This window comes from Schistocerca americana, chromosome 5 (assembly GCF_021461395.2).
Source record: "Schistocerca americana isolate TAMUIC-IGC-003095 chromosome 5, iqSchAmer2.1, whole genome shotgun sequence".
Lineage (NCBI taxonomy): Eukaryota > Metazoa > Arthropoda > Insecta > Orthoptera > Acrididae > Schistocerca > Schistocerca americana.
The window spans coordinates 640,310,502-640,335,751 of record NC_060123.1 but is presented as its reverse complement, the minus strand read 5'-3'; the positions used below and the strand labels follow the sequence as shown (position 1 = coordinate 640,335,751).

The window sequence follows — 25,250 nt, the reverse complement described above, 5'->3', positions numbered from 1 at the left end:
CTGGAAGTGATTATTTCCTTCCCATTTACCATCACGTTTCCTTTCCATTCCTTTCATCCCAATTATTCTTGTATGTGTCCTGGCTGCTTCATCTGGAGTTGCGTCTGTTCCGTCCGACATGTCTGGCGAAACAGACACCACTCATATCTATAGCTGCAGCAGCCTCTACTCTGGAACACACTCTACAGTGCCAAACTCTACAGACATTCAACCTACTGCAAGTAGCATACTCTTGTAATTACCTGCATTTGTTCTTCTTTAAAAAAATCATTTCTCGCTTGTTGCATTATAATTAATATGTATTACTTATAACATTCTAAGTGCATAAGAGAGAGCGCACAGGTGCAAAGAGTAAATTGAAGGCCTGTATTAGGGGAAAGGATTTGACTAATGTGATAGGAGAAGAAACAGGAGTAGATATAGAAGAAAGATGGGATCCACTATTAAAATCAAAATTTAAAAGAGCTTTGGAAGACTTAAGATCAAATAAGGCAGAAAGGGTAGATAACTTTCTATCACAATTTCTAAGATCATTGGAGGAAGTAGCAACAAAACGACTATTCACGTTGGAGTGTATGAGTCTGGCGATATACGATCTGACTTTCGGAAGAATATCATCTACACAATTCCGAAGACTGCAATAGTAGACAAGTGCGAGGATTATCGCACAATCAGCTTAACAGCTCATGCATCCAAGTTGCTGGCAAGAATAATATACAGAAGTAGAGAAAAGAAAACTGAGTATGTGTTAGATGACGGTCTGTTTGACTTTAGGAACGGGAATGGCATTTCTCACCTTGCGGTTGACAGTGGAAGCAAGACTAAGTAGAAATCAAGAACCATTCATAGGATTTGTAGACATGGAAAAAGTATTTGGTAATTTCAAATGGGGCAAGATGTTCGGAATTCTAAGGAAAATAGGGGTAAGCTGTAGGGAGAGACAGATAATATACAAATTGTACAATATCCAAGAGGGGATGATAAGAATGGAATAAAAAGGACCTAAGACAGGATGTAGTCTTCCGCCCTACTGTCAATTTGTATATTAAAGAAGCAATGATGGCAATAAAAGAAATTTCAGGAGTGGAATTAAAATTCTAGGTAAAAGGGTATCAATGTTACGATTCACTGCTGACATTGCTACCCTGGGTGAAAGTGAAGAAGAATTATATGATCTGCTGAATGGAATGAACAGCCTAATGAGTGCAGAATATTGACTGAGAGTAAATCGAAGAAAGACGAAAGTAATGAGAAGTAGCAGAAATGAGAATAGTGAGAAACTTAACATCAGAATTTACGTTCAGTAGATGAAGTTAAGCGGTCACTTAGTAGATGAAGTTGAGGATTTCTGCTACCTAGGCAGCGAAATAACCCGTAATGCATATATGCATTCCCTTCACGTGTTTAAGCCAAGTATTACGCACATTTATGCGATCGGGAATGCTCAGTAACAGCCAGGCTACATGTACATTTAACAGTTTACCGTCAGCAAGAGCATTAGTGATGAAATCATAGGAGGCAATGTTGTGCAACCTTAGTAGGGACAAGATCCGACTATTCGGGAGTAGGATATTACAATCTGAGACAGTGTTCCGAGACAAACTTACGTCACAATGTCCGCAAACACACACACACACACACACACACACACACACACATATATATATATATATATATATATATATATATATATATATATATATATATATATACGAGAGAAGTAGGAGAAAGGGGTGGTCTCTTGTCCTTGGGGAAGACAGGCCGAGCCAGTCGCGAGGAACCACTCAAAACGCACGGTCGAGTAACCGGGGCGGCTCTGAAAGAACGGTCGCGAGTGCATGTTTCAGATGTTAAACAAGATATAAAGTGAAGTTATTAGTTATAAGAACGCCACGTGTCGTGGGCAGGGTCTATCATTACGTTAAGTCAGAAAACGGGATTAATGTGTGTAAAGGGTCGAATATAATGGCGTAGTCACGAGCCGCCATATTGCAAATGCTGATTCTGTGACCTGTATGACAAAGAAATTTCTGTATTAAAAGAAGTATAGTACAAACATTGTTGACAATTAACAACTGACATCCCAAAACACTCCACCTCAACAGGATCACCAACTACATGGAACCTGGCGACTGAGCGCTACCACTGTACTACGAGGGACTTATCGAAGCAGCGAGACACCAGGTTAGTGATACCGCCCAGAGAAGTACTTCCATCTCGCTACAATGCCAATGAGGGTGTTGTAAACCAACGAAGGACGGAGGAAAGAGGACATCAAAAGCAGAACAGCACTGGCGAAAAGAGCATTCCTGTCCACGAGAAGTCTACTACTATAAAAACATATGCCTTAATTAGAGGAAGAAGTTTCTGAGAATGTACGTTTGGAGCACAGCATTGTATGGTAGTGAAGCATGGACTGTGATAAAAACCGGAACTGAAGAGAATCGAAGCATTTGAGATGCGATGCTACAGAAGTATTTTGAAAACTAGGTGGACTGATAAAAGAAATGAGGAGGTTCTGCGCAGAATCGGAGAGGAAAGGAATATGCGAAAACACTGATAGGGCGAAGGGATGGGATATTGGGACATCTGTTAAGATATCAGCGAATAACTCCCATGGTACTAGATGAAGCTGTAAAGGGTAAAAACTGTAGAGGGAGACAGAGATTGAAATATATCAAGCAAATAATTGAGAACATAGGTTGCAATTGCTACTCTGAGATGAAGAGATTGGCTCTGGAAAGGAATTCGTGGAGGGCCCCATCAAACAAGTCAGAAGACTGATGACTCAAAAAAAAACTGTATTCATTTTTAATCAATATTATACATCCCTGTACTTTATAACCTTAACTTATTACAAAAATAACTTTTACTATATGAGGGTGCTGGAGTGTAAAATCAGCCACGTGAAAATGCATAAATTTCCTTGTATCTAAATTTGTACAACTTCTGTAGCTTTTAACAGAGTTTTCACCTTGCTGAGAAACTGCTACTTGCACTAATTATGTAGGAATTTCTTGTTTGCCCATTTCCACGTTTCTTTTAGTTCACAACAAGAATCAGCGGAGTTGTGCAGACTCCCTGAACCCTGTACCCCCACCCTGCTGCTGCATGTTGCTCGGAGCTGAAGGCAAATCTGTATTCGTGCGAGGAAGTGCATGTTACACAAATGCTGCCTGTAGAAGCCGAAGCGTTCACTCACACGTGTTCTTTCAAGCGGTATACTTCACAGCTCTCGCTACGTGATGACAGTCATTTCGAGATAAAGAAAACAGAATATAGCAGCTTCGTGTAAAGAACATGTGAGTGTTCTAACTGATGAATCTAAACTGTACTGTGTCATTTTCGCACCAGAGGTAGAGATATTATAAAAGAAACAAAACGTGTTACAGCACTAAAAGAAATGTGCTCTATGTTAAAGACTAGCCTGCAGACAACAGTGAAGCTGTGGAATACCTCAGTAGTTTGGCACCTGGTGCAGTGTTTTAAATTGTGCCGCCTGCTGTCCCCTCCACAACCCCGACTAAACCTACAAATGGCTCTGAGCACTATGGGACTCAACTGCTGAGGTCATTAGTCCCCTAGAACTTAGAACTAGTTAAACCTAACTAACCTAAGGACATCACAAACATCCATGCCCGAGGCAGGATTCGAACCTGCAACCGTAGCGGTCTTTCGGTTCCAGACTGTAGCGCCTTTAACCGCACGGCCACTTCGGCCGGCTCTAAACCTACAAGGTGAAGCGAAATTCGCACCCTCGGCCTTAGCAGCTCGACACCTCGCCTGCCAGCGATAAAAAAATCTCTATCCCAAAATTTCGTTTGGTGAGTATATCCGGCAGAAAAAGGGCTTTAAAGAGTGACAATCTGGCAACACCGTAACTACATGTGTGGTATCTCTCTGTCAGTACATATTGGATGTACCGTGCAGTTGGTACAGGGTATAACGTTTTGGGTTAGCATGCAGGAGGTCGTGGGTTAGATCCTGGGTTGAGACATACGTTTTTTATTTGGTAAATGTAGTCCATGTGGTAGGGTATATGGCATCTTAATCATCAACAGCGACTGCAGCGGGTCCTCTAGCAAAAATTTGCACTTACACACTACAATCGTAGAAATGGAAGACCGGTCAGCTTTGGAAGAAGCCCTTTCCACATCGTGGGCTTGAATTTATTCGCACCACTTCATCTACTTGATGCGAAACCTGTTTTCTTTGTACCTTCCTCCAATGGTCCCATAGATTAGTACCAATTATTATTCTTGCCTCGTTCAGGTCCATTACATTTCGTTAGGGCCTTACGTTACCAGTAGGACTAGCACTGTGCTTTGCGAATAATGTCCAAACTCGGTTACTATTTGTATGTGTTATCACCATGGTCCCACTAATTATGCCTTTCAACACTGAGCCTTGTAAGCGCATGCTGTTTAGTACTATCTCAATACATTATTATTATTATTATTATTATTATTATTATTATTATTATTCTACCGCTAGGATGTGGATGGTGGTGGTGGTTAGTGTTTAACGTCCCGTCGACAACGAGGTCATTAGAGACGGAGCGCAAGCTCGGGTTAGGGAAGGATTGGGAAGGATATCGGCCGTGCCCTTTCAAAGGAACCATCCCGGAATTTGCCTGAAACGATTTAGGGAAATCACAGAAAACCAAAATTAGGATGGCCGGAGAGGGGATTGAACCGTCGTCCTCCCGAATGCGAGTCCAGTGTGCTAACCACTGCGCCACTTCGCTCGGTTAGGATGTGGAAACATCACGTCTATTACCATTAGGGAAACAGTGTAATTCGAAACTGAACATTTCACAATTAGCGGTGTCGGGATGAATCATGCACAACGATATCTGTCAGAGGGGTAATGTAGCCGACCGCGGTGGTCTAGTGGTTCTAGGCGCGCAGTCCGGAATCGCGGGACTGCTACGGTCGCAGGTTCGGATCCTGCCTCGGGCATGGATGTGTGTGATGTCCTTAGGTTAGTTAGGTTTAAGTAGTTCTAAGTTCTAGGGGACTGATGACCACAGAAGTTGAGTCCCATAGTGCTCAGAGCCATTTGAACCATTTAGAGGGGTAATGTGAATCAGGTGGAACAGCGCACAGGACTGACGGCGTGTTTATACTGTACGCACTGTCCACCAGACAGGGACTAGTTGCGAACGGAGTAACGCGCCCGTGATAGACTCCAATGTTCATGCGTACACGTATCGAATTTTCTCATTGTAAATCTCTAAATCAGTGTGGCAGATACATGGCACATAAAAACGATGTATATGTGGATGTGCTTCTTGTCCCTGGAGCATTTGATAACCGGAATGGCGTTGCCGCTCGTGAATATGCTGCTAGATATCTTCGTCGACGCCATCCAGAAAAAAATGAGTGTTGTCATCTGGAGCTGCGCCTTCAGGAGTCAGGTTGTCTCCTTCCACTATCGCGTGACAGAGTTCGTCCACGGACTCGCTGTACCCCAGCTACTCAGGAAGCTATTCTGGAGGTCATACACCAAGAACCTCATCGAAGTACACGTAGCTATGAAGGCAGCTGCGTGTCTTGCAAAGCACGGTCGTTAACATGCTGCACGAGCATGGGTTGCACCCCTATCATTATGCTTTCACGAAACATCTGCATCCTGCACATCGGCATCAGAGAATGCAATTCTGTGTGATTCCAACAACAGGAAGCCAGCGATGACTTTGTGAACACCGTAATTTGGTCAGATGAACCAACATTCACTCGTAAGGGTGTCTTCAATATGCACAATGCCCACCACTGGTGTGAGGTTAACCCGCACATCACCCACGACCGTGGATACCGAGTTCGCTTTGGTATCAAAGTCCGGGCCGGAATATTGGGCGACAGGTGCCTGGGCCCTACATATTGCCTGACCAATTGACTGCACGAAGGTATCATGCATTCCTCTCGAACTGTCTGCCTGATGCGCTGGAAGATTTTTCACTACATGTTCGGCAGAGGATTTGGTGCACCTCCACACCCTGGAATTAATGTGCGACAGTATTTGGACAGAACATTTCCAGGGAAATGGCTCGGACGTGGAGGTCCAGTTGAATGGCCACCGCTTTCACCTGACCTAAATCCCTTGGATTTCTTCCTGTGTGGACACCTCAAGGAGCACATGTAGTCTACTCCGCCGAAGAATGTGGAAGAATTGGTAGGGCATGTTCGTTCTGCTCTTGTTACTGTGCATGAACCTTTGGTCGAAGGGACCAGAGCTGTATGATCCGGCGAGCTGCACAATGTCTGGCCTCGGGGGAGGTCGCTTTGAGTTTCCGTTGTTCTGAGGACAACATATTCTGTAGTGAAGATCATGCGGTCGTTAATATGTACATTATTATTATCACTAGTTGCTAATGTGCGACGTCTGAGCCCTCATATTACGTGCAGTATAAATGACAAATAGATGTTGTGTTATTGTACTGTGCTGTCACCTTTAGCATTTCGAAACTAATATTGTTTTTGTAGTTATTCTGTTCTATGACAGGTCATTTGTTTCAACTGTCTATTTCTTATTTGCCTAACCACGTATTTCTTATGTTCAGCGGTACAAAATGTTGTTAATTTAGGATACGTGTGACTTAAGAAATGGTGTATATTACAAAATAAAATGTCAGAATGAATTTAGCAAATAAAAAAATGCGCCCCAACCCAGTATCGAACTCTCGACCTCCTGCACGCTAACCAAAACCTCACAGTACAACCATTACGTGCTGACAGAGATAGTTGCAATACATGTGGTTACAGTGTTGCCAGAATGTCACTCCTTAACGTCCTTTTTCTGCCGGATGTACTCACCGGACGAAATTTTGTGAGAGACATTTTTTATCGCTGGCATGTGAGGAGTCGCGCTGCGAAGCCCGAGTGCGCGAATTTCGCTTCACCATATGTAGTAACTTAAGCAAAACGCAATGTTTTTATGAATGGAGATAAATAAGTAACACTCATTTTTGTAAGTAACATAGTTTGACTGGTTATTAATGGAGCAACACAAATAACAACTATCATCTTAGTGATAGATGACTTCAACGTGAATCTCTTCATTCTAACTTTTTTGCTGCAAATCTTGAAACTGTGTAATCAAAATTGATACCTGTAGCTACACTATTTTCGACTGACTAAGGTACCCAACTAGAGGCTCGTAGTGGACCTAAGATATTTCTTAAACAGTTTGAGTTTTGAAAAACACCTCTCTCACACACAGATCTAAGAAAAATCTTAACGCCAAAATGAGATTGGGAGCAGATTCAGAAAATTCGTATTCAGCTACGAAATGTAAGAATCTTAATGGTGAGCAATTTAAGAGATTCTCTTTTTGGAACTTCGACTGCTTGCCATTACATCATTTGATCAAAAGTATGCGGACACCCACAAAAACATACGTTTTTCATATTAGGTGCATTGTGCTGCCACCTACTGCCAGGTACTCCATATCAGCGACCTCAGTAGTCATCAGACATCGTGAGAGAGCAGAATGGGGCGATCCGCGGAACTCACGGAGTTCGAACGTGGTCAGGTGATTGGGTGTCACTTGTGTCATACATATGTACGTGAGATTTCCACTCTTCTAAACATCCCTAGCACCACTATTTCCGATGTGATTGTGAAGTGGAAACGAGAAGGAACACGTACCACAAAAGCGTATAGGCCGACCTCGACTGACAGAGACCATCGACAGTTGAAGAGGGTCGTAATGTGTAATAGGCAGACATCTATCCAGACCATCACACAGGAATTCCAAACTGCATCAGGATCCACTGCAAGTACTATGACAGTTAGGCGGGAGGTGAGAAGGATTTCATGGTCGAGCGGCTGCTCAAAAGCCACACATCAGATCGGTAAACGCCAAAAGACGCCTCGCTTGGTGAAAGGAACGTAAACGTTGGACTACTGAACAGTGTAAAAACGTTGTGTGGAATGACGAATCACGGTACACAGTGTGGCGATCCGATGGCTGTGTGTGGGTATGGAGAATGCCCGGTGAATGTCATCTGCCAGTGTGTCTAGTGGCAACAGTAAAATTCGGAGGCGGTGGTCGTCTCTTTCATGGAGGGGGCTAGCACCCCTTGTTGTTTTGCGTCGCACTATCACAGCACAGGCGTAAATTGATGCTTTAAGCATCTTCTTGCTTCCCACCGTTGAAGAGTAATTCGGGGATAGTGATTTCATCTTTCAACACGAACGAGCACATGTTCATAATGCACGGCCTGTGGCGGAGTGGTTACACGACAATAACATCCCCGTAATGGACTGGCCTGCACAGAGTCCTGCAAGGATGCCATCTGTAAATCTCATCTTAATTGTCAACTAAACTTTTTACAGTCGTGGAAAGTTGCTTTTCTGAGGTTTTAAGTAGATTTCTGGGCTGTATAACAGCAAAAACATCTGCTATACGCTCCATGGTTTTGTAGCGTGATCGGTTTCTTGTGAAAACCTGTCGATGCGCTCTTAACATTGACCTTCTCAGTTCCTGGCACAAAATCAACGCCTCGTCTGTAGCCTTCTCTCCAGGCATTATTTTCTTCTTCTTCATATTTCTATATTTCCTGAGGAGTGCCCCATCTTGTCACGAGTATCCTCTCTACATCGAAGTCCTTCATCAGGAAGATAATTTCTCTTGTCTTAACACTTCTCGTCTTAGTAATGCAAATTCCGAACTTGTAAATACTTTCGAACATGGCTGACTTCTTCTAAGACAGTTTTCCCTACACACGAAAAAACACACAAAAGCGAGAAATCAAATAATGCAGACAACAGAGTTGAGCAGTTCTTCTGGTTTCTATGCTTTCCGAAGAATCAGACAGTTCTTCAGTGGCATAGATAACCTTCTTAAACCACTGAAACACATGTTTAACACCTTTGCAGCGAGCTCTCCATCGTGTACATGAATGTCTGTGGGTAGAAATTGAGTAAAACACGTGCATACTTTATAAGATTCCAAAAAAAGTTACACATAATGGAACTGTTATGTAATCCGCACAGACTGAATGGTTTGCACTGGGTACAAACATGCCTTAGGATTACGTTCACGTATCTTGGTTGAACTACACCCATCGTAGAAGCACTGTCGTATCCTTGTCCTCGCCACATTGTTATACCCAGACCATCATGTTGAATAACTTCCTTTATGCTAACGACTTTCTTCCCAGTTTGCTGTAAATAACACAGAAATAACTTCTTTTATTTTTTTTGTTTTTTTTTGTTTTGTGTGTGCATGTGACGAATGATTCACTGATTTGATCTGTGAGCGAGATGTCCGGCATGCTGTCAAAGATGATACAAAACTACATAGAATTTTTTATATCATTTAAAAACACTTCTTTAAAATTTTTTTGCATAAGTGAGATACATTAATTTTGCGTAATGAGGGATAAATAACTTGTATATATTTTGCCCGACTATTCCTGAGTGGACTGTTTTAGTCTGATCAGATGTGGTCCGCAGCTCGTGGTCGTGCGGTAGCGTTCTCGTTTCCCACGCCCGGGTTCCCGGGTTCGATTCCCGGCGGGGTAAGGGATTTTCTCTGCCTCGTGATGACCGGGTGTTGTGTGATGTCCTTAGGTTAGTTAGGTTTAAGTAGTTCTAAGTTCTAGGGGACTAATGACCATAGATGTTAAGTCCCATAGTGCTCTGAGCCATTTGAACCATTTGATCAGATGTGCCATTGGTACAGCCTCATATTTAGATAACACTTTGACCAGCTGCAGAAAAATTCCATTTTTTCTGCCAAAATATGCTCTCAAAGTGCCCACGGAATGGAAGATTTAGTGTAGCTAAAGACGTAATGGCGTCTAGCTATCTTTTTAAAATATCCCTCCGTTTCTTTTCTGTTTTAAATGCTGTAGTATGATTAGATTTTCTATTGGAAATCGGACTTCTTCGTAAAGTTTCGTATTTTTCAAAACAAGCTTGATGTTTCACTGAGGTGTCATGGTTGTAAACTTTCGGACTAAGTGTCCATCAAGCTCGAAAAAGTAGTAACAAATTGAGATGTATTGTTGAAACTTTCTTCTGTGCTTAAAAGCCTATAGAAGAAATAGTACAAACTGTAGTATGGCATCCACGTGTTCAGGACTTTCTCACCGTTTAGGTGACTGATACAGAAGCAATCAGACGTCGCTATCGGTTAGCTCATTTTGTCTTATCCTTATCGCCTTATCTGATAGCAGACAAATGGTCCATCTTTGTTTTGAAATGCTTGATGGTTCAAATGGCTCTAAGCACTATGGCACTTACATCTGAGGCCATCAGTTCCCTAGACTTGGAACTACTTAAACCTAACTAACCTAAGGAGATCACACACATCCATGCCCGAGGCAGGATTCGAACCTGCGACCGCAGCAGCAGCGCGGTTCCGAACTGAAGCGCCTAGAACCGCTCGGTCACAGAGGCCGGGTTGAAATGCTTGACACCCTATTTTAATTAAGCCAAATATTAGATGTTCTGGAACAGGGAAAGGCCATTATGAGCCTAAAACAAAATATTACTGCTACTTTCAGTGGTTTCTTCTTCATTCCCTCCCTCTTCATCTGGTGTACTGTTCTCCGAACTATCTTCGTTTACATTATAATTATTTACAAGACCTTATACCTCTTCTTTGAGCTCTTCAGCTTCTTCATGAATGCCCTCTCTAATTTATTCTTGCCTTTTCGTATTTCTGTGAGCTTTCTCGTCATCTACAAATTTATTCTCGGACTGAGATAATTTTAAGATGTCTTCTATCATATCATTTTGACCTGGTGCCTAGCGGTTCTGGCGCTGCAGTCCGGAACCGCGGGACTGCTACGGTCGCAGGTTCGAATCCTGCCTCGGGCATGGGTGTGTGTGATGTCCTTCGGTTAGTTAGGTTTAAGTAGTTCTAAGTTCTAGGGGACTTATGACCTAAGATGTTGAGTCCCATAGTGCTCAGAGCCATTTGAACCATTTTTGACCTGGTGCTTTTTCAATACTTGATGCTAATGTAGACAGTTTAACAAAGATCAGCATGAGCTGACCAGCGACTGGACTTCCAAAACTTTGGACCCCCGTTTTTTCTATCCTTGGGCGACCTCATTTCATGTTTTATATATTGACGACATAAAAGTTTTCTGGGTTTGGTACCGCATCATAATGTAAAAACTACTGCTGCTATAGAAAAGCCAACGTTTCGGCCACGATTGCAGCGGCCTTCTTCTGGGTCTAATGGTGCGTTCTAGCTACGCAGTGTCCTTTATATTTTGTTGTTAGTGTTCACTGCGCATGCCATTACGCCATAATTTTAAAAAAGTAGTTAGTTTATTGGTCACTTAAGGAAGAAGGAGAGGGAACTTTATTTTAATAGGTTATTGCGGTGGAGGGAGAACGTGACCTCTGTTGTCTATTGGCTTCTGTGTTGTGTACCACGATTGGTGGCCACCGTCGAATGAGAAGTTTGCTGCTGTTTACCAACTGCTGGACGTCGGCCGCGCGGCGGCAGTTACTCGCCGGTGGTGCTCGTGCCTCGTGTTGACAGTGCGGTCTGTTGGGCTCTGATTGCTGGCAGCCAAGATGGGGCAAGCCTGAGTCCATCCTCCCTGTTCATGTTGTTAGGGTGTTTAAATATTTCGATGGCCTCTCTGATTTTGCGTTTCGTCATAATTGGCTGCTTGGCCCACACACAGGCTTCGCCGAATTTTATTTCTTTTCCGCAGTCATGGTGGTGTTCTGCCACTGCGGATTTGTTGTGTTGCCCTAGACGAATATAACGCTCGTGCTTCCGAATGCGCGTTGCTATTGGCCTACCAGTCTCGCCGATGAATGCCTCTCCACATTCGCATTCCACCTTGTAAACGCCTGAAGTGTGTAATGAATCCACCTTGTCCTTGGTGGAGCCTAGCACGTCCTGGATCCTACGACCACTATAGAAGACAGGCTGCACTCCAACGCGGCGAAGGTGTTTGCCTATTCGGTCAGTGACGTTTTTCACATAGGTAAGCGTACTGTTGGCTGCAGTTTGTCTATTTCCTGCTTATCTTTCTTGCTTGTGTTGGTCGACAAGGCTGTGTTTATTGACTTATGGTTGTAGCCATTGGCTACAAACGTTGCCCGTAACCTTTTAAGCTCAGGTGTGATGTTTCGAGCATCACTTAGGGGCTGAGCACGGATTGCCAAAGCCCGCATCTCGTGGTCGTGCGGTAGCGTTCTCGCTTCCCACGCCCGGGTTCCCGGGTTCGATTCCCGGCGGGGTCAGGGATTTTCTCTGCCTCGTGATGGCTGGGTGTTGTGTGCTGTCCTTAGGTTAGTTAGGTTTAAGTAGTTCTAAGTTCTAGGGGACTGATGACCATAGATGTTAAGTCCCATAGTGCTCAGAGCCATTTGAACCATTTTGAACGGATTGCCAAAGAGCGGATGACAGAGTTCTCGTGCGCTGGGTGGTGGTAGGATTTGGCGTGCAGATACCTGTCAGTATGTGTAGGCTTACGATATACTCTGTGCCCCACTGTGACCAATAAACCAACTACCTTTTTAAAATTATGACATAATGGCATGCGCAGTAAACACTAACAACAAAATATAAAGGACACTGCGTAGCTGGAACGCACCATTAGACCCAGAAGAAGGCCGCTGCAATCGTGGCCGAAACGTTGGCTTTTCTATAGCAGCAGTAGTTTTTACATTACGACGCAGTACCAAACCCAGAAAACTTATGTCGACTGACTCTGGCCGCGGAAGCCTACGCAATTATATTTTTATATATGTTTTAAATTATATTTTTGCAAAAGAAATATATTTTATCTAAAAATTTATTTATTTTAGTCGATAAGAACAACTATTCATTGATAAAACCGAAATAATTATTCAAAAATGTTAATTCGTAAAATTTAAACAGCATTTACGTATCAACACTTAGTGACACTGAAATTATTACGTGCAAAATAAAGGGAAACTAAGTTAGTTTTCAAACAGTGTCTCAGCATTATACCATAAAACGCTTTATAGCGATAAAAAACTTTAGTTCGTTAAGGCTTCTGTGCATACAACTTTGAAAAACTTTTTGCACACACTTCCTGACAAGTAGCACACTATTGTAGTGTGCCGACCAGTAGTGTGAGCCTGAGCGATGTATTGCACGAGTGCTGAAAACAGGTGAGTGCGGGATGTCGTCACTGAAACACCTGAGCAATAAGCAAGGCTGAAGCAATGTAGCGAGGGAGGTAAGCTTGCTGAAACAGCGAACTCAGCTGTACCGCATTGACCAGCGCAGCAAGCGGCAAGGCAAATTTCCACACCGACATTGGCAGCGGTGTTTTAGGATGTGTGACCAATGGTGGCGCATATGCACAACAAGTGTGGCGCAGCCGACTGCATCTGCTGGACATTTTTGTAATGAAACAGTTCGTAGTCTTGCAGGCCTACCAGGACTATGAGGCTGTGCTGGATGATGTCGTCACAGGGACCTGCCAGTAGCAATCGCCAGTTTGAGGCCCCGACTGGACAGTAGGTATACGCACTAGGTCCCTCCCCGTGGAACTTACAAGGGGACCCAACCTACTCGTCATCGCCGATTTTATAGTGTATACAGGACTTGGCCAGAAACCAAAGTGACGGAAGTGATTTTATGTCATCTAGTTGTCTCTGTAGAGCTGTACCATGGGAAGCAAGGAGAAGATGCTGTTTGGTGGCCACTATCCTCTTTCTATAACACAAACTGCACGCATAGATTAACTGGGTTCTTTTTTCATAAGATCGGAAGGTTTACATAGCTCAAGATATACGTTGTGGTATAAGCTCTTCTGTATAGCTGTATAGTCCATGTTAGCCTCACTGCGAGTGGAGTACAAAGATGTTCACAATTACGATTGTTATGTGCTGCCTGTCTCTGAGTTAGCGGCGGAGCATTGTGTTTTTGTTTTTGTTTTTTTGTTTTTTGGAAATTTGTGCTGACGTCTTATGGGACCAAGCTGCTGAGGTCATCGGCACTGCTTAATCTAACTTATGCTAAGGACAACACACACACCCATGCCTGAGGGAGAACTCGAACCCCCGACAGGGGGAGCCGCCCAGACTGTGACAAGGTGCCTTGGGCTGTGCGGCTACCTCGTGAGGCGATACAGCGGAGCTAACTGCTACTGCGATTCCCTCTGGGGTGCGACTGATGACACGAACTAAATTGGTGCGACAGACTCGAACTAACTGTCCCTCTGGTCCGCGGCTGAGAGGGCGTTGGTAGCGCGTTTCCTGCGAGTCTGTTTTTGGCCTCTGTTGATCTTCTTGCAACTTCTATGCCGCATGATGTGCTGGCACCAGCTTACGCTAGCACAAGTGGGAACTCCAGTTGGCCAAAGGTTACGAAAATAACTGCATTTTGTCGTGATCCGGGTGAGGCATGAGTCATCTACATTAACCTACTTCCGAGGTAACGGTTGGAGCAGTGGAAAGAGTACAGAATGGTAATTCAGAGGTTGTGGGCTTGAGGCCCTTTGGAGCAGCTTTTTTACTCTCAATTTTTACGTTACTTACCCTGTAAATAAACCGAAATAATCTTGCATATATTTAATATTATTAATTAATAATTTATTAATATTTTTGTAAAAGACAAACAAGAAACGCAAAGGAAAATTTCTGATTATAAATAAATTTAGAGGAAGGGAGGGTAAAGCATACATGAGAACTTCATAAATGAAATTTGGTACTTCAATTACAGTCTAAAACAAAAAAAAGATGCACCACAAGGAAACTATCTGAATGGGGTAGAAGTCAGCAGATGTGATGTACATGGCAAGCAAATAATTACACTTTCAAAAAAGTGGATATTTTTTTCAAATGAAAGTGCTTCACAACTTGAGCTAGTCAATAAGTCGTTTGTCCACCTCTGGGCCTTATGCAGACAGATATTTGGCTTGGAGTTGATTGATAAAGGTGCTGGATGGTCTTCTGAGGGATATCATGGCAGAGTCTTTCCAACTGGCGCGTTAGATCGTCAAAATCCTTAGCTGGTTGGAGGGTCCTGCCCACAATGCTCCAAACGTTCACAATTGAGGAGACATCCGGCGACCTTGCTGGCCAAGGTAGGATACGGCAAGCACAAAGGCAAGCAGTAGCAACTCTTGCTGAAATATAAGCCCTGGGCGGCTTGCCATGAAGGGCAATAAAACGGGGGGTAAAATATCGTCTATTTATCTCTGTTCCATATGGGTGCCACGGTTGATAACCAAAGACGTCGCCCCATGAAAAGAAATGACTTCCCAGACCATCACTCCTGATTGTTGGGCTGAATGGCAGGCGACAGTCAGGTTGGTATCCTACGGCTGTCTGGAACATCTCCAGACATGTCGGCTGCCTGAAACCTTATTGACTGGAGAAGAAGGTCTTCAGTGATTATTTGAGTCCTGCTTCGAAATGAGCCTCGATGACCTGCGAAGACGTGTCTGGAGACGCTCCAGACAGCGATGGATATCAACCTGACTGTCATCCACCCCACAGCCCGACAACCAGGAGTGAGGGTCTCGGATGCCGATTCTTTCCATAACAGGATCGTTCATTTGTCATCCGTGGCACCCGTACAGCACAACGGTACGCCGACGATATTCAATGGTCCGTTTAGTTGCCACTCCTGACAATCCATCCTGGGCTTTGTGCTTACATTTCAGCAAGATAATGTCTGCCCATACACTTCGAGAGTTGCTACTGCTTGACTTAGCGCGTGTCAAACCGTACCTTGCCCAGCAAGGTGAGAATATTTGGATCATTATGGGCAGGACCCTCCAACCAGCTCAGGACTGACGATTCAACTCGCCAATTGGGCACAGTTTGGCAGAATCAGCGTCAAGCCGTACAACATCTGGCATAAGGACCAGAGGTGAACCAGCACGTTACTGATATGATCAATTTGTGAAACTCCTTCTCTTGAATAAATGACCCAATTTTTCTGCAGTTGCACTCATTTATTTGCTCCCACATTAAATCAACTTTACTGATTTCCGTCCAATTCGGATACTTCCGCCGGCCAGGGTGGAGCGGTTCTAGGCGCTACAGTCTGGAACCGGGCGACCGCTACGTTAGCAGGTTCGAATCCTGCCTCGGGCATGGGTGTGTGTGATGTCCTTAGGTTAGTTATGTTTCAGTAGTTCTAAGTTCTAGGGGACTGATGACCTCAGAAGTTAAGCCCAAAGTGCTCAGAGCCATTTGAACCTTTTTTTTTTTTTTTTTGGTACTTCCTTCGTGGTGCGTCGTTGTTTTCGTTTTCTTTTTTTGTCTTAGACTTTATTTTACAGTTGATGATTTACAAGTGCTGGGGTGATATTTATCGTAAAAACAGGGTAAGCAGTAATTTTCTCGGCATCTTGTACACATTGTAAACACCACAATATTAATATGAATAGTTGTTTTAAAGATTCCGTACAAAACAAATTTGGTTTACATTTATAAAGGGTTCTCTCTCATCGCACAGTTTGACAGTAAACCACACGTAACGCATTATTGTGCCGTTATTGGTGAACATAACTTGTGATGTTCAATGAAATATATTTTGTTGCAATCTTCTCAGGATGCGATTTCTTTTTCTCATTCAGCGAGACAAATTTTGAATCTTTTTGATCAAATTATTTAGCTGACGATAATAGTAAATCACAAGTTTTGACTAGCGGTGTGTTTCTGGCGGCTACTTTAATCCTTCTTCATCTTGAAAAATCGCGTCATGGAATTGTGGACTTGTTCATTCTTCACACGAGTCAGTTAACAGAAGAAATTTGTTCTCTTCCACATAGGGTTTTATCATAACAGCTAAAATGTATTGAGCATTATTTCGTTTTATTTGCAATGTGAATAACTCAGAAGTAGCAAATAAAATGCTCCCCCCTATAGACTCGATTTCACGACCTTCGAATTACCGTTCTGTACTCTTTTCACTGCGCCACCCGCAGCCTGGTAACTGAGGTAACGTAAATGGCTTATGGTCACACGACCCACTCCAAAAATGCTGTTATTTCTGAACCATTGGCCATCTGGAGCTCCCACACCTACGACTTTTATTTCTGGCCAAGTTCCTCAGAAGTCCAACACTTCGCAGGCAAGTTCTCTACCATCCGAGCCATCTGTGCACAACTATCCCGTCCTCACAGCTTCACTTCTGCCACTACCTCATCTCCTACTTTGCAACTTTCACAGACACACAATTTTGTGTGTCTGCGTAACCTGCGCGACTAGCACTCCTAGAAGAAATGTTCTCTGTCTTCGGCTTTTCCTCTCTGTAATGTTGTCAACCTTCGCAATGCGATTAATGCTAATTTACCAAGAATTGTGTAACCCTCAGCAATTATTGAAATTAGCTGACAGGAAACAGGGGCTACTACATAAGTCTTTCTCGCAGGTATCCGGGAAATTTTAGCACTACGTAACTTGCACAAAACGTGGCAACGCACAAAAGTATCCGTTAGAAGCAAGATACTTTTATTCATAATGACACACACATTGGGTGCCTCACTCTATAACTGGTATGGTTGTTACTTCTTTTCAAGATTGTGTGTGGAACACAACGGTCTGTAACAAAAAACACGGTTCCGACGCAAAGCCTACTTCACACGAGAGGTCCGTAGAGTTAAACGCTCTGCATAAAAATGCAAAGCTCTCTGCAGTATTTTGTCTCCTAACTTGATACGACACAACACAGTGCTTTGGAAGTTGATCCATACAACTGGCCCTGTCAACTTTTTCAACTTTAACCATTGAATATTATTCAGTAGGTCCATTTTGACATGCTCCTTAATACAGTGTCTACCAGACACTCGGGACAGTTCTCAACGGAAAGGACTGCAGTGAATAAAATGTCTCGACCAAACTCCTTCCTTCCAAAAATTAATTCACAGCATTACAGCTAATTCGCAGCGTCTAGTGGTCACAATATGTGTACTCAAATGATTTTGAGCACTATGGGCTTAACATCGGAGGTCATCAGTTACTTAGGACTACTTAAACCTAACCAACCTAAGGACATCACACACATCCAAGACCGAAGCAGGATTCGCACCTGCAATCGTAGCAGTCACGCGGTTCTGGACTGAAGCGCCTAGAAACTCTCAGCCACAATGGCCGACCAATATGTGTAGTGTCGTGGCATATTAGTATATGTGCTGACAGGATACTTAACGAACACAGCAGTTTCACTTACTCGCTGACGACGTCGACTGGAGCCAGCAGCTGTTGAATGCTCAGGCAGCGGCAATCTTCAGACGGCAGACTCGCCACCTTCAGTGCTACGGTGGGCATCGGCGTGCCGGCCTGGAACATCAATCCTGCTGTGTTGTGCAATAGACATAAATTGCTACGTAGAACTCATTTATGAGCATTACTACAAAGGCAGATAGATGTTACTTATGCTTTAAACCAGTCAAATGTAGAACATGTCTGTTAAAACACAGATGAATATAACGTGCAGAAATTATTCATGCTCAACTGGTCAGGTAGCGCTTAACATTGGCAACTCCTTTGCGAGCGGCGGTCTTAATGCTTTTAACACATCTACATCTAATAATATGCAGACCAAAGTGAAGTGCATGGCAGAGGATACGTCCTATTCTCAACAGAATTTTTCCCATTCCATCTATGTATGGAACATGGGATGGGTGAATGCTTAAAAAATTCTGTTCATGAAAATCACTTTGGGTTTGCTGCCAGATCGTAGCATCAACTCGATTCGGCATTTCGGCGATCCAACTGTTCGCCATCTTGAGGAAAATGCTGCTTCTGCTGATGAGTTCCACTGATAACTGACGCCAAGCTTTTTTTCTCTTTATTGTTATTTCACTACCCATTATGGGGCGTGCTGGCAGCGGCACAATACGCCGCTCTTCAGCCAAGAGAGATACAAAAAACATAAGCACTCATGAAAAGAATACATAAACGAGAATGGTAAAAATGGGTGAATAAACAATAAAAAAAAGATGAGTAGAAAAGGTTGATTAAAAAACATAGATGAGAGCCACACACACACACACACATGCGGAGACCAAAGCGAAAACTAAGAAACACCACAGCGGGAACACAAATGAGTGACACTGGCAACACTGTTGGTGGCGATATAACGTAGCACTGCACATGGCACTGGAGAAACAACACCAGGCTGCCAATCGACGTCCTGTATAGGCCTCCGTTCCGTACACGGCGCATGCGCCGCCCATCATAGTTGCTGCCTTCCAAGACTGAGAGGTTGCCCCGCCCTTACTAGAACACTGGCGGCAACGATATATCGCACTCAGGGACGATATTCGAATACTCGGACTGGCCACACCGAAGAACGTTCGATGCGGAATAGTACAGGATTCCACGACCTGCTAAGAGGAAACCCATTGTCTCTGTTAATTAAATTATCTGCCAATCTAATTTCATTTGCTTCTTTATAGACACTCTTCCAAAAACCGGAAGTGTTGGCAACTATCACAGTTTCTTCAAATTTTATACCTTGTCCCTCATTTAAGCAGTGTTCTATACTGCCGATTTTTCCGGCTGTTGTAACCTCGTATGATGGCGATGTTCCACACACATGTCATGATCTGTGCGAATCGAACGGGCGATGTTAGCTGAAGTTGACACGGAATTTTGTACACACCGGGTTTCCTGGGCCCCAAATCATCTTTCACAGAGCCGAGTGGTGCCCTAATCTTAGAAAGTGGACGGAACACACTCTTAATGTTAAAATTCCTTAAAATTCTTCCTACCTTAAACAATACGCCCCCAGTATAAGGGATAAAGGCTACCGATATATGTTCCAGTCATGGTCCAAACTCCATAGCCCGACGAATCTGCTTCTCAGAGTATCCATTTTCCGTACAACAGCCTTCAAATGCGCAAGTTCTTGTGTTACGCTGCACGAGTCAGAAACGGCATATGCTCTGCGTACCAAAGTCCTAAGGACGCCACTGCGTTGGTATGGTGGATGACAACTCTTAGAATGCAGATACCGATCCGTGTGCGTCGGCTTTCGGTGAACACTAAATCCCAAAGTACCATCAGGTTTTTTATAAACCGTAACATCTAAAAATGGAAGCATCCCATTACTTTCAACCTCCATGGTAAATTTAATGCGGGGATGAAGACAGTTGAAGTGGTCCAAAAATCTATTAAGAGCGTCACGTCCATGTGGCCAGACGAAAAAGGAATCATCCATATGTCTCCATTTTATTCCACGACTGAAATCACTGGCGCTGAGCCCTTCAGATGTATTAGTGAGTTTTGATGTGGTATCTCTGTTTACACGAGTCCCTGTGGAAGAGTTCCTTGGTTTTAGTGAAAAACTGTATGAAGAGTTGGTGAAGCTTTGTCGTCATGTGCTGACATCCAAGCACTTTTTATTTCCGGCAACGTTTTTGAACAGAATCACGGAGTGGCTATGGGTAGTCCTTTATCACCCATAGAGGCAATTTATTTATGGAGGACTTCGAGGATATGGCACTTAGGACTTCGGCTTTGCAACCAACGTGCTTCTGGAGACATGTGGATGATTCTCTTTCCGTCTGAAACATGGACGTGATGCTCTTAATAGATTTTTGGACCACTTCAACTGTCTTCATCACCGCATTAAAATCACCATGGAGGTAGAAAGTAATGGGATGCTCCCATTTTTAGATGTCATGGTTTATAAAAAAACCTGATGGTACTTTGGGACATAGTGTTCACCGAAAGCCGACGCACACAGATCGGTACCTGCATTCTAAGAGTTGTCATCTATCACACCAATGCAGTGGCCTCCTTAGGACTTTGGTACGAAGAGCATATGCCGCTTCCGATGCGGGCAGCTTAACACAAGAACTTGCGCATTTGAAAGCTGTTTTAAGGAAAATGGATACACTGAGAAGCAGATCCGTCGGTTTGGACCACCACTGGAGGTGCATGAAGAGGAGCGTAGATCGGTGGCCTTTATGCCTTACGCTGGGGGCATTTTGTTTAAGATAGGAAAAATTTTAAGGACTTTTAACATTAAAAGTGTGTTCCGTCCACCATCTAAGATCAGGTTACTACTCGGCTCTGTGAAAGACGATTTGCAGCTTAGGAAACTCGGTGCATACGAACTTACGTGCCAATGTGGGAAGGCTTACATCGGCCGTTCGATTCGCATAGTTCATGACAGGTATGTGGAACATCGACGTCATACGAGGCTACAACAGCCGGAAAAATCGGAAGTAGACGGTTCAAATGGCTCTGAGCACTATGGGACTTAACCTCTGAGATCATCAGTCCCCTAGATTTTAGAACAACTTAAACCCAACTAACCTAAGGACATCACACACATCCATGCCGGAAGAAGGATTCGAACCTGCGACCGTAGCGGTCGCGCGGTTCCAGACTGAAGTGCCTGGAACCGCGCGGCCACAGCGGCCGGCATCGGCAGTAGCAGAACACTGCTTAAATGAGGGACACGGTATGAAATTTGAAGAAATTGTGATGGTTGCCAACACTTCTGGTTTTTGGAACAGTGTCTACAAAGAAGCAATTGAAATTAGGTTGGCGGATAATTTAATGAACAGAGACAATGGGTTTCCTCTTAGCAGGCCGTGGAATCCTGTACTATCTCGCATCGAAACAGAACGTTCTTCGGTGCGGCCAGTCCGAGTGTTCGAATATCGTCCCTGAGTGCGATATATCGTTGCCGCCACCTCCCAGTCTTGCACGGCAGCAACTATGATGGGCGGCGAATGCGCCGTGTACGGTACGGAGGCCTATATAGGACGTCGATTGCCAGCTTGGCGTCAGTTATCAGCAGGACTCATCAGCAGAAGCAGCACTCTCCTGAAGACTCAGTATGGCACAGAGGGCTACTCTACAAGTTGTACACCCAAGGGTTCCTCGGGAGTATAGTTAAACAGATCAAAAGCTATCTCTCGAACAGAACTTTCTCTGTCAAAGTAGAAACAGCCACCTCCACCAGAAGGCGTATTCGTGCTGGGGTGCCACAGGGATCGGTCCTGGGGCCCGTTTTGTACAGTCTGTACACTGCGGACACACCAACGGCCCCCCTGGTGCACACTGCACAGTACGCTGACGATACAGCCTACTACACAAGACATGCGAACAAGGACCTGGTCATCCGTAGGCTACAAAGGGTTTTAGATGACACAGAAACTTGGGCCCGTCGCTGGCGAATCACCATCAATTCTGAAAAGACGCAGGCGATGCTGATCACCCGTAGGCTCGGAAGGCGCGAACCTCCTCAACGCTCCCCCCCCCCCCCCCCTCCACTTTCACCTAAACGGAACCCAACTCCCCTGGCGCAGAACCGCCAAGTACCTTGGCGTAACCTTGGACTCTCGTCTTACGTGGAAACCCCACATAGACGAGGTCCATAGGAAGGTCTGCGCCAGAATGTCCATCCTGTACCCAATCCTCAACTCATCCAGCTCCCTTTCCTGCTCAGTAGGAGTGAACGTATACCAGGCCCTGATCCGGCCAGTCATGGAATACGCGTGTCCTGTCTGGGGATACGCGGCAAAGCAGCACCTGGACAAACTCCAGAGGCTGCAGAACCGCGCCCTCAGGAGGGCACTGCGTTTACCCCTTGGATTCCCTATCGACGATTTGCATGTCGCTGCAGAAATCCCACTCCTGAGAGAGCGTTTTCAAGACCTGGCAAGGGCCTTCTATGAAGGTACTTCCAGGTCGGGAAACGCCCTCATCCACTCCCTAGGTCGGTACGACATGTCCCGCGATAAACACAATCGCCCCATGACGATCTTCGACGACTAAGTCGAAGAGAAAAATCCCAATATCCATTCCCAAATCCTGCTCCTACCCAAATTACTACAATTATCTCGCCAAACCTCAGGCAAGTACCAGACTCACACAGAACAATCATCACAGTTCACAGACACCAAAAAAGTACAGAAATAATCACACACACAAGTACACAGGGGAGTAAAAGCCGAAAGGCTACAAACTCCCCCTCACACTTCCCCAAAGAGCGGAAAGTACTAGATGAAAGCAGACAGTGAAAATGGCGACCAGTTGGTTCGCCGAAATATCGGATCGAGTTGATTTTACGATCCGGCAGCAAGAGGCTTTCAAGATTTATTACGCCAGGAAAGCCTACGACGTCCGACTCCGTTTATGCTGTAGATAGTTCAAACTTCGTTTCACGATCCCTACGCGAGCGAAACTTGGTGGGATGGGTTGGGCTGTATGTTCCTAAATTCACTTCTTAATGCACCTTCTTGAAACTTGGTGAATATGATTTGACGACATAATTGTACGCAGGGTGCCTGAAAAGCTTGTAAGAGTGTTGCAGGGTAGGCTGTGCTGAGAAATAACTGTTAAGAAACAAATTTCATACGTTGCGCCGTTTCAGAGTTAACTAGCACTGAAGTTAGCCAATCTACATCTACATGGTTACTCTGCAACACACACTTAAGTGCCTAGCAGAGGGTTCATCGAACCATTTTCATACTACTTCTCTACCATTCCATTCTCTAATGGCGTATGGGAAAAAGGAACACCTAAATCTTTCCGTTCGACCTCTGATTTCTCTTAATTTATTATGATGATCATTCCTCCCTGCGTAGGCGGGTCTCAACAAAATATTTTCGCATTCGTAAGAGAAAGTTGGTGATTGAAATTTCGTAAATAGATCTCGCCAAGAAGAAACCCGCTTTTGTTTCAGTGACTGCCACCCCAACTCGTCAGAGACGACGTCACCAAACGTGTTCTTCGTTTAGTTTCCTAAAACCGAACAAGAGATCGATACGCAGATTGGACATGTGGTGGTAGTAGGGATGGACAGCAGCCAAAGGCTGGACAGTCTCGCGCGCAGGCATCTACGCTATAACAACTGACGTAGTTGTATCTGGCGGGCCGCTTGTATTTGCGCCTGCAACAGCCTAATTGGCTAACTTCAACGCTAGTTAACTCGGAAGTGGCTCAGCGTATCCATTTTTTCCCTTAAAAATTATATCTCTGCACAATCTACCCTGCTACACCCTTACAAACGTTTCAGACTGTTTTTGACCTCACCAATATGCATCTCAGATATACCACCAACGTCTGGGAAATTTATTTATGCGGGTGACATTGCCATCGGTAACCAAACTTCGAGCTTTGCCCAAACTTATGACTGTACTGACAGAAGACCTTCGAATAATACCTGAATATTTAAAAAAATGGGCGCTCCAGTGAAATCCTAACAAAACTGAAGTCACGTCGTTTCATCTAAACAACAGATATGAGCAAAAAACTGTTATTATCCATTATGATAAGTTCACAATGAACCTTGATAGCCGGCCGCGGTGGCCGTGCGGTTCTAGGCGCTTCAGTCCGGTACCGCGCTGCTGCTACAGTCGCAGGTTCGAATGCTGCCTCGGGCATGGATGTGTGTGATGTGGTCTCACCGCCAGACACCACACTTGCTAGGTGGTAGCCTTTAAATCGGCCGCGGTCCGTTAGTATATGTCGGACCCGCGTGTCGCCACTATCAGTGACTGCAGACCGAGCGCCGCCACACGGCAGGTCTAGAGAGACTTCCTAGCACTCGCCCCAGTTGTACAGCCGACTTTGCTAGCGATGGTTTACTGACAAATTACGCTCTCATTTGCCGAGACGATAGTTAACATAGCCTTCAGCTACGTCATTTGCTACGACCTAGCAAGGCGCCATTACCAGTTACTATTGATGCTGTAAAACGTGTACAGTCACGAGCGATGTTCACCAATTATGGATTAAAGTTAAGTATTCCAGCAGCTACGTATGTTATTGTCTATATTAAGTACCTTGTCCTGTTCCAGACCTCACGCCAGCCTGCGTTAGCTTAAACGCGTGCCTTTCGGCTTCCTCATAGTGGCTTTGCTGTCTCGCCAAGCCACAACATGTGATGTTCTTAGGTTAGTTAGATTTAAGTAGTTCTAAGTTCTAAGGGACTGATGACCTCAGATGTTAAGTCCCATAGAGCTCAGAGCCATTTGAACCATTCTGAAGCGTAATAAACAACCTACGTAGGTTGGTGTCATTCTCGATAGAACACTCACCTTCAAACAACACCCGGAAAAATATGTAGCAGAACTGAGAACTTGAACTAACCCGATTCAGAAGCCTAAACTTTAACAATTAGCACAAAATCCCTCGTACACTCAACAGCAGAATACTGTTCTTCTGTCTGGATCAATAGCTGCCATACCAACCTTGCTGGCACACAGCTAAACCAGGCGATGCGAACCATAACTGGAACTATTAGACCAACTCCACTCCAATGGCTACTATCAATGAGTAATACTGCACCTCCACTAACTAAAACGACTGGCA

At 44.4% G+C, this 25,250-nt stretch overlaps 1 protein-coding gene across 1 annotated transcript in view; it reads right to left on the bottom strand.

Moving 5' to 3' along the window:
- The window catches only part of LOC124616602 (venom dipeptidyl peptidase 4-like), a 318,997-nt gene that overhangs the window by 117,294 nt on the left and 176,453 nt on the right, over positions 1–25,250 (bottom strand). Inside the window, exon 5 of the mRNA XM_047144923.1 lies at positions 18,142–18,251. Coding sequence (XP_047000879.1) covers positions 18,142–18,251 — 110 coding nt within the window. The remainder of the gene's footprint in view (positions 1–18,141; positions 18,252–25,250) is intronic.